The sequence below is a fragment of the Falco biarmicus genome, chromosome 2, assembly GCF_023638135.1.
Source record: "Falco biarmicus isolate bFalBia1 chromosome 2, bFalBia1.pri, whole genome shotgun sequence".
NCBI classification, from domain to species: domain Eukaryota; kingdom Metazoa; phylum Chordata; class Aves; order Falconiformes; family Falconidae; genus Falco; species Falco biarmicus.
Window position 1 is genome coordinate 59,528,016 of NC_079289.1, and position 15,848 is coordinate 59,543,863.

A 15,848-nucleotide genomic window follows, 5' to 3' on the forward strand; every position below is an offset into this window, starting at 1 on the left:
TGTTTAAGGGGAGCCATACTTTTCATGTAGCTCACTTCCCTTGAGGTGGGGAGTTTAGGAACAATGTTGAGGACTTGATTTTGTGAAGTAGTGTTTAAGGCTTCAAAAGAGATTCTGTCTAAGAACAAATTAGTTTTGCTAGGGTAAGGGCAAAAGCATTGATAATGCTCTTCAGTCCAGCTGACTTGTGCTTGGTAAAATTCACCTAGGTAGAAAACAAGAAATTACAGCTTTAATAGCCTTTCTGTGATGCTGCTCTGGACTTAGGCCACACTGATGAAATGGAAGTGTTGTGACTTGGCTCTGTCACCTAACCTTGCATGACTCACTTGCCTTTTGAGAAGAGGTTTGGAAGGAGGAAGGGTAGTGATGTAGGATCAGGGATAGATCTTGTGTGAATGTCCTTCAAATGAGAGTCCTCAAGAAGCAGCCAGCTTATTCTAAAGGACTACACTGGAAATGAAAATGTGGAGCTCTTCATGCATGTGAACATGGCTTTGTGCTGTGGGCACTTGAAAGCTGGAACAACTGGGTGAGAGAGAATGGAAATAAACTGCACTAATTGTTCAAGTATATATGTGGCTTTAGATAGAAACATTGTTCTAGGTGATTTTACATCTAAGCTTCCTGTAAGCCAAAGTTCATCCAGATGTCAGTGAAAAGGCTAAGTAAATTTTTTGAAAACAAAGACAGATGTGGTTTTTCTACATTGTTTTTAAAGATTAATCGGGAATGTTATCGCGTTTCTGCACATTTCTGCTCACCTTCCAGTAAACCAAGTACTATCACTTGTTCCACCTCTGCAGGTACAGCACCTGTGTTGCCCCAGGGCATTCGTTACTTCCTTTGAATTGTCTGTTTTCCACTGAAATATCATGCTTGTCCCCACATTGTAGCAAGTATGTAGGGAAGCTGGTGCTGACTTTTGATAGTAGAATAAACTCTGAAAGTTTATTTTAAATGAAATATGAAAACAAATATTTATGTTCCCTGTGTACCCACAAGTGTTTTAAAGAAATGTCAGCTGAGACACCTCTATGCAGCACGTATTTGTTTATCCCAAAACATTTGTGGTAGTGCTTCAGGGTTTTTGGTAATGAAATATGAGCTGTGCAATTTTTCTTTTGCCTAGAACATAACCTTAAAATATGTAGGTCAAAATCCCTGGTTTTAAACAACTGCTACAGGAGAGTAATAGGATGTTGCTGGTTTGTTACTAGGAATGACCCATCTGTAGAATTTCATGCCCTTCGACCTTTAAATTAGCTGTTGGGGAAGAGCAAAATTGCACATTTAAAAATAAGTTTGAAAACAAATAAAAGGCCCAGACCTTTCCATCTTGTCTCTTAAACATCTTTAGCCTGGATTGTTTTTCATATTGCTGTCTGCACTGTCAGATGCAGCTGTCTCTTCCAGCTGATTGTATTCAGTCACTGCCAAAAACTTGTTGCTGGATACTTGATTCCCTTAACTCCCCTCCCTCTCTTGAAAAAATGGTGAGTCAATTTTTTTTGCATGAGTATTGCTTTTATTTGTAATAGCCCAGTCGATAGAGCAGAGGCATGTCAACATAGCTAAGAAACCTTAGTTTATTACTATAGACATATATATGAACTTGAAAAAACATGTCTGTTGGTAATTATAAACGTTACAACTTCAGGATTCTTTGAAGTAGTTGGAGTGTGTTATCTATAGATTATATCATTTCACCTAGTATTTCAATTATCTGTAAATGTAGATATATTTTAAACAACTGTGTAAATAATGAAGTAACTGATTAGAGAGGTCTGTTTTCATAAGTAACAGTATTAGGATACTAGAAAAACTTTTTATTAGGTAGTTTAGTGTTGCCGGGTTCAAAAAGTTCTTTTCTTAAAGAATGTTTAGCCCTGCAAATGTCTTGGGATAGATTGTTCCAGCATTTTACTGTCCTAAATATGCATCTTTATGTAGGCAATGGCAAGTTAGGTAGCTAATTAGGAAATGGACATCCGAACACTTTTATGGGTCTGGCTTTTACTTTTCTTATTGCCCTTTGTTTTTCGCTCTTTGAATTTCTGGGCCGTATCGCTTGTTCTGTAAAAGCTAGCCTAAATTATTGACATTATGAAATAGTATGGAATCCTCTCAGATTTGTTCCTATTCTTTCATGTAGCAACTGCTTTTAAATACTACAAATGGATTTATTTGCTGTTGTTATACATTCACATAGCAACTGTTTTCTGTTATATCTTAATAGCACTCCAGTTTACATTTTGTTTACACATATCAAGGAATCATAATCTTCACTTATGTGATCTTGTAAAGCTTGCTGTATTTTAATTGTAAGGCTTAATTTGACCAATATGTGTAGAAGTTATAAAGTATCATTTCCTATCTAACGTTTTTGTTTATAAACCTATTCTGATTTTAAAGCATCTCATGCATTATTCTTAATTTCTGAAGTGTAAATGAACTTCTTATGGTTTTAGTAAACTTGTATACAGTTTATTGGGGTTTTTTTTCCAAGCACTAAGACAGAAATTACTGTCTTTTATCAAGAGCTCTTGGAGCATTGATTTCAACCTTTTGGTCCAGCAGAGAACTTCTTTCTCATATAGAAATACCCAAACTTTTATTTGGCCAGAGCAAGGGTGTTTCGTAAAATGCTTTGTTTTCTTGCCGCAAAAACTCTAGGAAGCCCTGTTACGAAAGAAATGCTGTCAAGTGGCTTTCCTCCTGCCTTTATCAGTGATGTTCAATAACCATTCAAAACTTGCAGGGTCAGGTAAGAGCTTTCTTAATAGAGCAGTGACATTATTTCTGGTTAGCCTCCAATATGTTATTTGCTGAGAGCTCCAATGCATTTTTCATTTGAGATTTATTTTGTTTTGGTTTTGTTTTGTGGTTTCTATCATCTTTTACAGAAGGGATTTTTTTTTTTAAGTTTAACAAACTAAATCTGCTAATGGATCCGCTGAGCAGTTATTCAGAAGTGTTTGCTAATGTCTTCTGCTTCAGGAGAATATCCAAAATAATTGGATTGAGAATGCAGCATGCAAAGTATTTTTCCAATAGCAATATTTGGAAAATCTACATGTGAATGGTGCTGTATGCTCATTGTTGCATATATGTATGTGTCTTAATATACCACAGGTTAAGTGAATACTTCAACTCCACAAAATAAGTATCTGAAGACAGAAGAATGAGCAACTGTGCTCGACATACACTTTAGAGCTTCAAAATTACTTACCTTTCCTTGCTTGATAATTAAGCTTGTTACTTCGTTTTTTTAGCTCAGTCTTTCAAGTATTGATCCTGCAAAGATTTGTGCATGTGTTTAGCTGCCTGAACACTTCCATTGAATGTTAAAATTAGGCAGGTTCTTCAGTCCTTGCAGGATTCAGATTTTGGATTCTTTAATATTTATATTCTTAAGAAATATTTTAAAATTTTTTTGCTGTAATGCAAAATATTTCTGAGCATCCTTGAAGTGGTTTTGTTAGCTTCTTTTAGTGGGGTAATTTAAGTGAGGGAAAATGTGACTTTTGTTGGAGGAGTCAGAGGAAAGGAAAAATAGTTAAATGTGTGAGGGAAATGAATAGCAAACTCTTTAATACGAGATTTCATAAACTTCACCAACAACAGAAACACCACCATATTCACCAACTTTGCTGATACGTCACTCTTCAGGAAAGAAAGTTAAAGCTATTTACTATGAGTGTTCCAAAGGGAATATATGAAACATCTCCTATTTCACTAATTCTTAGTGCCTGTGACTGGTGAAATGGTACGAACTGTGAATAGCCTGAACTGTCAGGTGTTAAGAACCTGATTTATTTTGCATTAGCTTTTCAGTAATCATTTGTGCGTGTTAGTTACAGCATTGACAAGTATTGTAAGCTGTTTCTTTAGATTTAGTGTTATCAGGAGGAAGCTTTTTCTATAATCTCTTCTTAGTAAATTACCAATAGTGAGAGGCTTACCCAAACCTTGAGTCTTGTCTTCATGCTTACCTGTCTTCATTGCTTGTTTATAATTATGTGCATTTCTCTCTGTGTGTGTGCATATATATATCATTTGCTATGTATGTTCATACTTGTTCCTGCAATAAGTTTGTGACTTCCTAGGAATCAAAACTCTCAATTGGGTCTTTGTTTCTGTGGGTCAAAGATATACCTGCCTGGTTCTTGATTTTTGTTTTTTAAAATAAAATTTTGGTCTTAATACCATACAGTTGCCTCTAGAAAATGAAAATCCAAAGAAGCTAGAAATGTGATGAATAAAAAAATTAGAATAGTGACTTCTGTGTTACGTAAGATGTTCTGAAGTCAAATATATTTGTGAAGTCAGAAATAGTCTCTAGGAAGTTCATGTTTGTAACTACTACTGTGAATCATCTGTTCTACTGCGAAGAAAAATGCAAGCTATCTTGTGTAAATGTTTTACTTAGTTTAAATCACTTCTGCTACCTGATCAGAATCTGCTATTACTTGTTAAGCCTTGTAAAACTAAAATATCTAATTTGGTTTTGTTTTCACATTGTAGGTTTTGACTTTTGCCTATAAGCATGCATTGGTAAATAAAATGTATGGGAGAGGTCTCAAGTTTGCCACAAAACTTGCAGAAGAGAAGCCAACGAAGGACAACTTGAAAAACTGCATCCAGGTAACGTGTACTTGGTAAAGTAATGGTCTATGTTCATGCTAAGTAAGTTTTTAAAAGTAACATATAAAAAAAGTCTTCTTGAATTTTTGATACTTTAGAGCTCACTAAACTTAACATTTTAACTTGACCCAGACTTTTGTAGCTTGGCCTCCTTTTTTAGTAGTGACTTGTTCTTTCTTTTTCTACAATAGCTAGTTTGTGAGTAACTCATTTTTAGCAGATTTACTTTCTGGAACTTAGTTTGGCACATAAAGAAAGTAGAGACAACTTAGCCAAAGATTTTCTGCATATTTAAAATCCCATTATGTTGCTGTTTAACCACTGTTGGTTTTACTGTTATTAATGGGAATTAATGTAACTCCTGGGACAGAATTTTAGTGCATTGAGTTGAAAGACTGTAGATCATGTAGGATGATTTTCTTTTTCCTCTTTCAGGAAGGACAAAGTAATTCAAAGATCACTAGTTCTCCGATCTGTTATCTTTCTGATAGTAGACATCTTTAAGATGTTGATATCAATGCAGTGTTTGTTGGAAGGATTTAGATCTTAAAAAGGGTAAGACCCTAGAGATTCTTTTTAAAAATGTTCACTTTTTCTCTTCAGCTAATGAAGTTACTTGGATGGACTCATTGTGCAACTTTCACTGAAAATTGGCTTCCTGTCATGTATCCACCTGATTACTGTGTATTCTAGAAAACCAACGATTGTAAACTTGTAAGTGATTTTATATGGGGCAGGATATGAAAAATTTCAGTTGACTTTTTATTGGAACGCATGTTTTCATTACTGAATGTTGATTATTAAATTGTTTGTATTTATCAGTAAAGGCACTTCAGTACAGCTTAATACCTGTTAACCTGACTTGTCATCAGGGAGTTTCCTTATTGTGCATCCCATTGCTGGCAATGGATGTGCCAGAACTGCCAACACCAAGGATTTGGAATTAGGCTGAACAGGCTTACTGCATGCATGTTAGGTTCTTAATGATTACTTTTAACTGCAAACCTGTAAAAGCTCTGTATTTTTTACAGTAAAACAAATTTTAACATGTTTGATCTTCATTTCAATTGTATGAAGGCCTTAAAGCTACTTCAAGAGTAGCAAAAATTTTATTTATTAGATTAAAGCAATGGAACATCATTACCTGTATTGTTTGCAAGAGTTTACATTTAATTTTTTTTAAGAAAAATTCAACCTCTCAAATTGTAACAATGTGTAGCTCGGAATTGCTGATGCATAGGTGCTCTCCTAAAACTTCATTTTGGAGTGATTCCAGGCAAACTCAAAAATCCATGTGAAGTTGAGTATCAGGACAGGCTGATACATGTATAAAAGTGCCAGACAGTTAAATCTTGGTCAGGTATTGTAAAGCTATACATATATGTTTAATACTGTTAAAAATGTAAACCACAGCAGAATAAATGTGCAAAGTTGAAGATCAAAAAACACCATGTGCACTGTGATACTTTAAAATATTATTTTATAATTAATAAAAACAAATAATGAAGCTAAAAATTGTATTGGTTTCTGAAAGAGTACATAAATGAAGCTTGCTGGAAAAAAAAAAAAGGCAAAACACCACCTTACAAACAACAGAAGTTCAGTGCAGCACAGAAGATCAATGCTTTCTGTTAAAGCCTTTTTACTAACTATTGCTGCTAACATTGTTCCTTAAGCGGAGTGATACTAGTCTGTTTGAACAGGTCATGTGTGTCAGCCAGGGACAAACTGCTGTATGATATCTTGTCAATTTTTTCATAACTTGTAATGAAAAACTTGGATACAACTGCAACTTTTACAAACATAAATGCACAGAAGGTGCATGGTAATGCTGCAAAGCATTCCAAACTGGAAGGTGCTGCCACTAAATCAAAAAGTAGTAGTTTTTCTCTTTAATTCTCTCTTACTGTGGCTTTAAGGAGCTTGACATTTGATTCTGGAAATTCTGCTAGAATGGTTGTGTTAAATATACTGCAAATTTTTTCCAAAAACTCATAGTCTGTACTGAATCTGAATTTATTTGCCCATAGTAATACTGTTCCTGGCTTACAAAAATACACCATTGTTGCTAGCAGGGGGTCCAAAGCAGTATGATGGTATACAACATCACTTGCCAGTAGGAAATCATAATGGTAAGTTGATGCAGGAAAGTCTTCATTGAGGCCTTCTCCCCATACCAGTTTTCTTACTTCAGGTTTGTGCATATTCATGTTTTGTGTATTTCTTGAAATATTATATGAGAGATTTTCAAGAACTTCAGGCAAATCAGTAGCTGTAACGTAAGCTCCTAAATAAAACACAAATTTGTTTTGATTCATAGATATGTAGTTGAACATAGTTGTATATAAAAAAACTTTATCTACATGCCCAGCTTCCCCCTCACCAATAACTAGTGTAGTTACTTTATTAATAAAACCGTATTTTACAATAATTTTCATTTTAAAAAAGCAGTGACAAACAAAATACTTGAGCTGTTGCTTCATTGCCTTAAAGTGACAGCAGCAGATCTGTATCATCTTTTACAAGAAATCCAAAAGGAAATACAACTTGACTAACCTAAGATACAGGCCACAATGGAAACCAAGCCTGTTCCAGCGCCAATTTCCAAAACTTTTTTGTCTTTGAGGTTGAATTGTTCTTGATTTGATTCCAGATATTGAGATAAAGCCAGTGCCTAAAATGGTTAACACATATTCATAAGGCAGAAACAAGGTAAGTTCCACAGAAATTCATCAGGTTTTTGTTATGCAGAGTTGGGATTTTTTTTATACAATGAAAAACACAGAAGGCTGTGACATAAAAATGTAATAAGGAAAGAATTATTATGTGTTCTGGTTTTATATATGAAAAAAAATTCAAACAGCTTATTTTTAGTTTTAGGTTTATGGGATATGTATTTGCTGCACACTGCTGTATACTCTTAGTCCTCTGACAGCCCGTGGTAGGCAGTGTTTAAATGTGAACCATACAGTCAGAACAGCAAACGAGGTTTAGCAATATGTAAAAAGTGATGTTCTGGTTTATAATCATGAATGTTATGGTTTGTTATCACTAGCATGAAGCAGGTTGAGGCTTCAGCAGAGGTTTTTCAAGAACAGATTTTTATTTTTTTGGTTAAAATTCTTCTTTTTATGCAAAGGAAATATTAAAAAAATTGTTATTTACCAACTCAACACTTGTCTCTTGATACTAGTATAAACTTTAAAAAAACAAACAAAAAAAAAAAACCCCAAAAAACCCCCACAAAACAGCAGCATAATATGGAAATATTGTTTACCAGATCTTTGTAAACATCTTATCAATGGAATATAAATCGGCTGTTCGTGAGCAAAATGAACTGATGCCAAAGAAACTAACTGCCCTTTTGCTTCTCTTCAGATTTGTTACTGTTTTTAACTCTTGTGCTTTTCATAATTTAATGCTGGCTACCTGCTCTGGGAAGGCTGACAGCTAATGAATCACTGGTCCAATTTGTCCAACCTCTTGATTTTCTTGGAAAGTTTTGCAGTCTGCATTCTGACACCTGATTAACGTGAAAAGTGATGATCTGACATTTCAAAATAAGATACCGTTTCACCCATCCAGATGCTTTCTTTTGCTCTATTGTTTTGAAAATGTCTGCCTCTTTCTGTGAGCTTTTTCAATAAATGTGGATCTGAAAATTTTGAAATCCCAATTTTCACATCTTTATCAGTTGACCCTCTCTTCCCTCAAAGCCAGTTTTCTCAGTCCACTTAAAACTCTGTTTTTAAGAGCAGGGAGAAACAAAGACTGGAGAACTGTTTGCAAGTACGGTTTTCCATACAGCAATGGAACTTTCCCAGCCTGTTCTTTAAAAGAAGCATATTTAACTGTTCTTTTATTTATTTATTGTTTACTTCCCAGCAGTGACTGACTTGAAACATGGAAGAAGCTGGACACTTCTTCCTGAGTTCCCTTTCTTAATTTTTTTTCAGTATTTGCATGCAATTTACAAACATTTCAGGGCCACAGTGCTTTTGGGGTGAACTGGCAAATTAGCACAAGGCAGAGCTTTCTGCTAAAGTACTTCACAACTTTGTTCTGCATAGGGAAAATTCTGACTTCTGCTGCCAGAAGTGTCATCTAAGAAAAGCTTCCTTAGTATTTGTGTGCCACTGTCATTGTTTACTCTTTGTTGTGTCAGTTTTCTGGGTACTGTCATCTACTTACCCCCGGCCATACCACGGCTCCAAAGTGTTCTATGGACTCCTGAATGACGATCTGGTGGCCAACATACGTGTAGTGCTCTTTATCAAAGTAGTGTGAAACTCTAGGAACCCAGTTCTGTAGTATTTTAAGAATTACTGGTGAATCTGTGAAAGAAATGATAAAATTTTTATTTTTATATGCAGTTTGTTAAAGCGTAAAAAGTATTTTGCAAAAATAGTATGTAGGCACATGGACTAGAAAAGTTGTCAGGCTACTGGCCTTGATACCAGTTGCTGTCCAGAAGCGGAACGGTCGGGCTGGCCAGGGAGCAAAAGGAGCAATGGTAATTTCCTGCCATTCTGGGTGTGTGTGTGGGCAATTTACAGAGATAAATGAGCCTTTTAGACAAATCTGCTCATTCACATATATAACTCTGCTAATAACAGCTAGAAGACTTTCAGGACCGAGTTCACTTGTATTTTGGGATATGCTGTAGTTCATACTATGACGTGGTATGCCACGTATAGGGGCTTTGTTTTCATTTGGGGGGCCAACAGATCTAGAACATTAAACTTTTTACATAGGAAGGATGTAGGATTTGCCTCTTACATTGAAGAAAACCTAGCTGCTCTTAGTGGTTATTTTTTAACTGTTCTTCCACAAAAGCAGGGTTGTAAGATACTCTTCAAGTATATGTTGATGTGAAAGGCGCAGTTCAGCAAGTCAGTGTTACAGTTGTGCTAGCATGGCTCATCGTAGCAAATAGGCTTGTAAATGAGGTATTTTGGGAGAGCACTGCTGAACTGCTCCATCTGGCCTCACTGAAAACAAGGACACTGTTCTGAATGACTGTCCTGTTGTTGGAAGCCTGTTAGCAGGATTGCATAGATGATACAAAATTAACTTTAGCTGCAAAGAAAAATTTTGCTTCAGCTTGCATAGGTTTTCATTGATGCTTGCCTGGAGTCCTTGGTAGGTGTTTGAGCATTTTGGCCAGTTCCAATTTGTAATACCACAGCTTCAAAAGTGTCAGTCCAATTAATGCATATTATAATCATATCTCTGATTGCAATTGAAAAATAATTCTTAAGTGTCTCGTAAAATCCAGAGAGCTTTTTAGACATACATCTTAATTATGCAGCTAGTCTTTTTTGTAGATTTAGTCTGATAATAAATACAAACATAAGGGGAAATGGTGGGATAAAATAGAGATGAAAAGTGACATGATGACATCTACTGTTTGAAGACTGAGACAAAGGGAAGTATGAAATGCTAGCATGCCATAGCAATTGCAGTATTTGAATTAAACCTGAGTTGGATTCTGCTGTTGATGATGCACACTTTGAGCTGCAAGTGCAGTTTTCGGAGTCATACTGCTCTTCACAGTTTTCTTCCTCAGTCTGGCAGTCCATTACTTCTTGAATTTTGTTGGGGAATGGTGGCTGCTGTGCAGAGATCATGGCAAAAGAGCTGAAAAGGAAGAGGGAAAACAATGCCGAAGCTTGAGGGCACTCTGTATGAGATACAACTGGAAGAAGACAATGAGTAGTTTGGGTGGGCTTGAGTTCTGGGTGGTTTGTTTGTTTGTTTTTTTCTTCAATGACTGGTTGAACGGATAGGAAGCCATGATGAGAGGTGACATCCCCACTCCACTGGAAGTTGCTGTGAGCACTTTCTGGTAATGCAGTAATGCCATCAGAGTTTTTATTTTATCATGTTTATCATATTTATTATTGCATTTATCTTATCACTTATGCAAAACCTTATGTCACTGACTGGATGCCACTAATCAGTCTGAAAAGTGAGCTACTTGCATGGTACCTCATATCAACTGAAGCAACAGCTGGGAAAGATGAACTGTCTTTTCATAACTAAGACCTTTTATCTGTGTAATTTACTGTTTTCCAAAGAAGTCAGGACTTGGCCTTCCTGCGATAAGAACTGGTTAATGTGCTGCAGTCAGTGTTCTTGGTTTTGTTTCCTTCTGTACAGTTGCCTTCTCTTCTCTGCCTTTTCCCGCAGAAGAGCTAATTGAATTACATGAAATGTAGCGAATTTCAGAGTATGCAGACTGCAGTCAGGAAATAATTGCAGTGAGAAGTTTGTATCGGTAAGATTTTTTTGAGAAATATATTCAGGTGCAAATGTAAAGAATCTGTCAGAACCGGTGATGGCTACAGCCAGAGAACACTTACTTGAAGACGCAGTCTTCTGAACGTTTCATGTTTAAACATGCAAAGCACACCATTTTCAAATCTGGGGGGTTGTCTGGATTTTTGGTAAGGCTCTTGTAGTACGAAATTTGTGCTATTTAAGTGAAAAGCCAGTCCTGAAATTACAAAACAGGAGGAAACTTTGCCTTGTCCAGTATTCTCGTGTAAGAATCAGAAGGGCTTGTTTAATGAGTAAACTGTTCAGTTTGTCATTCTGGGTAGAAAGTGGTCCTTCGGTATTTGTTTTTTCCCTTGCTTAGACAAGTTCTTACTGCAACTGGTCAAAATTTCAGCTGGCTATGGGTAGCAGTGAATACCAGAAAACAGCTTGGAAACATGCATAGTAAATCTGTATTTACTTGCAGTAAATACAGTTGTGTCTCTGATTGTGATACATATATCCAGTTATCACTCATTCAGTACAGACTGAATTCTAAATTCAATTAGACATGTGATATTACTTTTTCAAATTAAAAAGTTATGCTTTTTCCTATTTAGTCCTTTGAGCTCCTCTAAAACAGGAGTCTGCTTAAATATTTACAAAGACACTTTGCTCTTTTTATGAAATCCCTTCTTAAAATGACCAGTGGGTCTGAAAAACACCTAGAAATTACACTGATACTGTGGTGAGGCTGATGTGGTCCTTAAGTCCATCCCTTGCCTGAGCTGTTCAGATGGTAAGTTGCGGGGATAAAGATTGTGCACTCTGCACTTGTATGTCACACAACTCACTGGGTTCTGTTTTACAGCTTGGGCTTCTAGATGCTAGAATAATACAAATATTTTTTCATACGTGTAGCTTTTGCTGAACAGAAGGGGGTTTGTGTGTGTGTGTGTGTATCCTACTGCCATAACTATTAGATTATATATTTCATAAAATGGAGTTAAAAGTAAAGCTTTTTTTTAATCTGCAAGCTACAGGAGAATGTAGTCTTACAATTTATATTAGCATCTTGGCACTAGTGATGCACAGCTTTGTTTTATCATTGTAAATGACAAACTGTACCTGAAGACTACAAGCACAAGTGAGTATTGACTAAGCTATTTGCAAACAGGTAGTGTCTTCATTGTTCTATACCAGGGGTCCTCAAACTACGGCCCGCAGGCTGGATACGGCCCCCCAGGGTCCTCAATCCGGCCCCCGGTATTTACAGAACCCCCCCCAACACATGCACCCCGCCGGGGTTGGGGGTGAAACCAAGCAGCCGCAGATGACTGCCTGCCACTGCATCCGCGCGCTGGCCCCCTGGTTAAAAAGTTTGAGGACCCCTGGTCTATACCCTATGTGTAATATGGTCAAGTTGCTGCTGTGCTTCTGGAATTGTAAAAACTGACATTTCTTACTACTATTATGTTTTTCTGATCCATATTTTACTGAAAATGATGCATCTCTAAATGAATTTTGATTTAAGAATATTGCAACCGAAATCTGTTCCCTTAGAAAATGTTGGCCCTTTCTGAATGGTAACAGCTAATTTCTTTCCAGAATGATCCTGATGGGAAATAATCACCTAAATTCAGAGCTTTCCAAAGTTTTTAAACAATTTTTGACTCCATTAATAATCTTAAACTGGTATGAACAAAAAAACCTTAGAAAAATCACATTTGATTTCTTCAGAACCTAAGGAAGAAAGAATAATTTACAAAATTGTGTCTACTTGACAATGCCATGTAAAATTAACAAGGTAATTAAACACTGAATGACAAATTGTAAGATGAAGATAAATCTTAAGGTAACAGCTTATCCCCTGTAAGAATAAATTTTGCGCCTTTTGAACTTCCGAAATCCATTGCTTGGAAAGAATTTTTCAAATCTAGCTACCTGGCCAAGAAAAAAAGTAGGTTAGCGAGCAGGACTGTGTCACTGGGTCTTCCGTTGTAAACACAGCTCTGAATGTTTCTCTCACCTCTGCACATTTACACAGCCCAGTCTGTTTTAGTCTGAATTATTTGGCCAAAAGCCAATTCTGGTTGCTCAGTGGGAAACTCGATTGCAGTGTATTCTTTGTGAGATAGGGCTTAGCCCATACACTCATACCGTACACAAGCATCTGTGTTTCTTAGAGCTTATGCAATTTTCTCTTGTTGTCATGCACAAAATAAAATTAAAAAAGAGTACTCTAAATTCTAGGAAATACAGTGAGGTTCCTAGTACTGACACTTCCTTTAGTAAACCTATATATTTGAATCAACAAAGTAAATGTATCCAAATATTGAAAACCGGCAATGATAGCTACTCTTGGCGAAACAGCAGAGGTTAGGTAAGCTGGATTTCGTTGGTTAACATGACCTGAAATACAAGAATTCTGACAAACATATTTCTGTTGTTAGTTAGCGGAGAACACAAAGGCATGTCAGACAAGGTTAGCTGTACAGCTGTGTGGGTACCTGCTGTGACAGAGGGCACTGGAAGTTTCCTGTGGGCGGATGCATGCTCCAGAGGTTTTTATACAGGCATGCACCTGGAAGGAATAACTCTGCTCTGACCAGTCGGCTTGCAGGTTATTTAGAGTAACATTACCAGGCAGTGCTTGAAGAACTTACTATGTTACACTAAACTGTTCCACATTTGGAGTACAAAATGAAAATGCTCTTAGGCTTTGAAGCCCCAAGTGTACCAACCTTCAGAAATAAAATCTTTGCTTCCTCCATCCTCTTGTTCTGTTTTTGCAGATTAAGTGTTCCCCATGTTCGCCTTACTGTCTGCAGTGCTGGCCCAAACAAGCAACTTACCTTGGGCAAACTAGCGCATAAATAACATGTGTGATTGCTTGGCAGTAGCTCAGACGCAGAGAAAAGTGCATCCAGCTCCTGCTGCCAGGAAAAGGTCAAGTCTTGCTTGCTTCGCTGAGTGTCTGGTTGTGGAAGCTCTGGGTACCCTCCCCTGCCCGAGTCACGGACAGCATGGGGAACTGACAGTCCTGAGGAAATAACAGCTCCCCCATTATCTTTAGTGCAGGTCATAACCACAGGGAACATCATATCTGCTGAGAGTGTGGACACAAAAACACGCTTTCATCAGAAAATCTTGCAGTTGCTTGTTTTAAAACATACGGATATTATAGATGTGTATACATATAAATATGTATTCCTTACACATTTCAAGAATTTTAGAGTTTTATATGCATTTACCACTTTGCTGCCCTTCTGTCTTCCCCTTCTTCTTGGAAAAGATTCTGTAGAAACAGATTCAACTATAGAGGGTCAAAAAATTTAAAAGGAACTTCGAAAGTCATAAAGCTAGAAAACCACCCCTGGCTAAATAGTAAACAACTATTGCTGGCAAAAGAAATAAGCTGGGGGCAATGTAGATTTATTTTTTATTATTTTTTTTTTTACTCTGTGGACGTTTTCATCTTTGGATGAACAGCTTTTGAATTTAGGTATTGTACTCTTGAAGCGTGGCAAAGGGAAAAAATGAGTCTTTTCCATCACTGCGGCTGTGTGTTTCACACGTCAGCCGCTGTGTGTCTCTAGTACTCACACAAGTATAAAAAACACTTGGCTGCTCATTCAAATGTGCACCCAGTTTCTTTCCTCCTCGGAAATTCAATAATACTTTTTTTTTTAAATATGTATTTGGGATCTGGTATTAAGACATTAACTGTGTTGATAGCATAAATGCTGCGTTTCACAGACCTGCCTGACATTACAAGTAGTGCAAGTGAGCGTTCCCAAGCTACGTCAGTAGCTGTTATTAGAAAGAAAAAGGCAGATGCACTGCTGTTGGAATGACCACCATACCTTTTTTAAAGATGTGGTCTTTTTAGCAGGCACGTTCTTGCCGTCACGTTTATTATATTTGTCACTGGGGGTGAACGTAGCTCAGACTGGTGCTGCTCTTAAAGTTCCATCCCAAGCTTTGGCAAGGGGGTTGATGCTGAACATGAATAGTTTATTTTTTAAATCAAATCACGGGAACTGGTTTACTCGATATCGTGTCTCTTGTGTGAACAACTAAAAAGGATGGCAACTGTAAGGACAGTGTTACAGCTTATTTACAAATCATGTAGGCACGGCTTCGCTTCTCGTAAGTGATACAGGAGTCAACACTGATACTCTGCAATGTAGCTGTTGACATATATTTACTATACAATTTCTATAAATGCTTCCTGTGCCACAGTCTATCTCCAAGCGTCTCTTGTTTAACACTGAAAATGAATGTTGTCTGGAGGTGTAGCCCTAATGGGGTTAAAACTTCTCCAGACTTCTGTGAACGGGCAGGCAAAGGGGAGTAGAGCACCTCAGGTTTATGTATAAAAGGGCGATTTTCAGTTACAAACTCAACATCCAGTTCCACAAAGCTCTGAATTACTTGGTTGGCTTTTCTGTTTCTGTAAGCTCTTGTGGGAATTTTGCCACTAGACCGTTTGTGGAAGACAAAACACAACAGGCTGCCAAATGTGACCAAGTAAATCAAACTTCAAATATTTTTAGAATGTATTTGTTTTTAATATGAGTTGTGTGGCTTGTGTTTTGGGGTTTTTAAAGTCTGGTTATGTGAAACCTAATTGATGCTGTGAGTCTTTTTCCTTTTTAGTGCTATCAAACTACCAGGAAAGCTGGGAAGAGTATTCTTCCTAGTTCTGCCTGTCACTGCACTCAGTAGTAGTATCCTCGTCAGTGTACAGGCAGAGCAGACCTGTGTTCCTATTACTGGCTTATAAATTAGTGATTTAAATTTAAAACAAATTTTAAAGTTCCTGTGCTGTTAATAGCAAGTTCAGTGTAAACTGATGAAAAATTGTTAAAACCTTAATGAAAAGATTGTGAGAAATAAGTATGAAAATGTTACCGTCTTCTCTGAACCCATCAGGA

General features: G+C 36.9%; 2 protein-coding genes across 6 annotated transcripts in view; one reads left to right on the forward strand and one right to left on the reverse strand.

Moving 5' to 3' along the window:
- TPP2 (tripeptidyl peptidase 2) overlaps positions 1-6,162 on the forward strand; it is a 54,583-nt gene extending 48,421 nt beyond the window's left edge. For both annotated transcript variants that reach the window (XM_056327972.1, XM_056327973.1), the window contains 2 exons: positions 4,528-4,647; positions 5,251-6,162. In XM_056327972.1, coding sequence (XP_056183947.1) covers positions 4,528-4,647; positions 5,251-5,340 — 210 coding nt within the window. In that variant the 3' untranslated portion in view covers positions 5,341-6,162. The remainder of the gene's footprint in view (positions 1-4,527; positions 4,648-5,250) is intronic.
- Positions 6,163-6,289: 127 nt separating this feature from the next.
- Positions 6,290-14,328, reverse strand: METTL21C (methyltransferase 21C, AARS1 lysine). 4 transcript variants are annotated; one of them, XM_056327976.1, is made up of 6 exons: positions 13,653-14,328; positions 10,716-10,844; positions 10,127-10,287; positions 8,839-8,981; positions 7,204-7,321; positions 6,290-6,934 (listed from the first exon to the last, which is right to left on the reverse strand). In XM_056327976.1, exons 3-6 carry the CDS (start codon positions 10,275-10,277, stop codon positions 6,540-6,542), a joined length of 807 nt encoding a protein of 268 aa, XP_056183951.1. In that variant the 5' UTR covers positions 10,278-10,287; positions 10,716-10,844; positions 13,653-14,328; the 3' UTR covers positions 6,290-6,539. The 4 variants fall into 4 exon arrangements, with proteins under 4 accessions (XP_056183951.1, XP_056183950.1, XP_056183949.1 ...); XM_056327975.1 differs by lacking the exon at positions 10,716-10,844; XM_056327974.1 differs by lacking the exon at positions 13,653-14,328 and having other exon boundaries at positions 10,716-12,159.
- Positions 14,329-15,848: the final 1,520 nt, after the last annotated feature.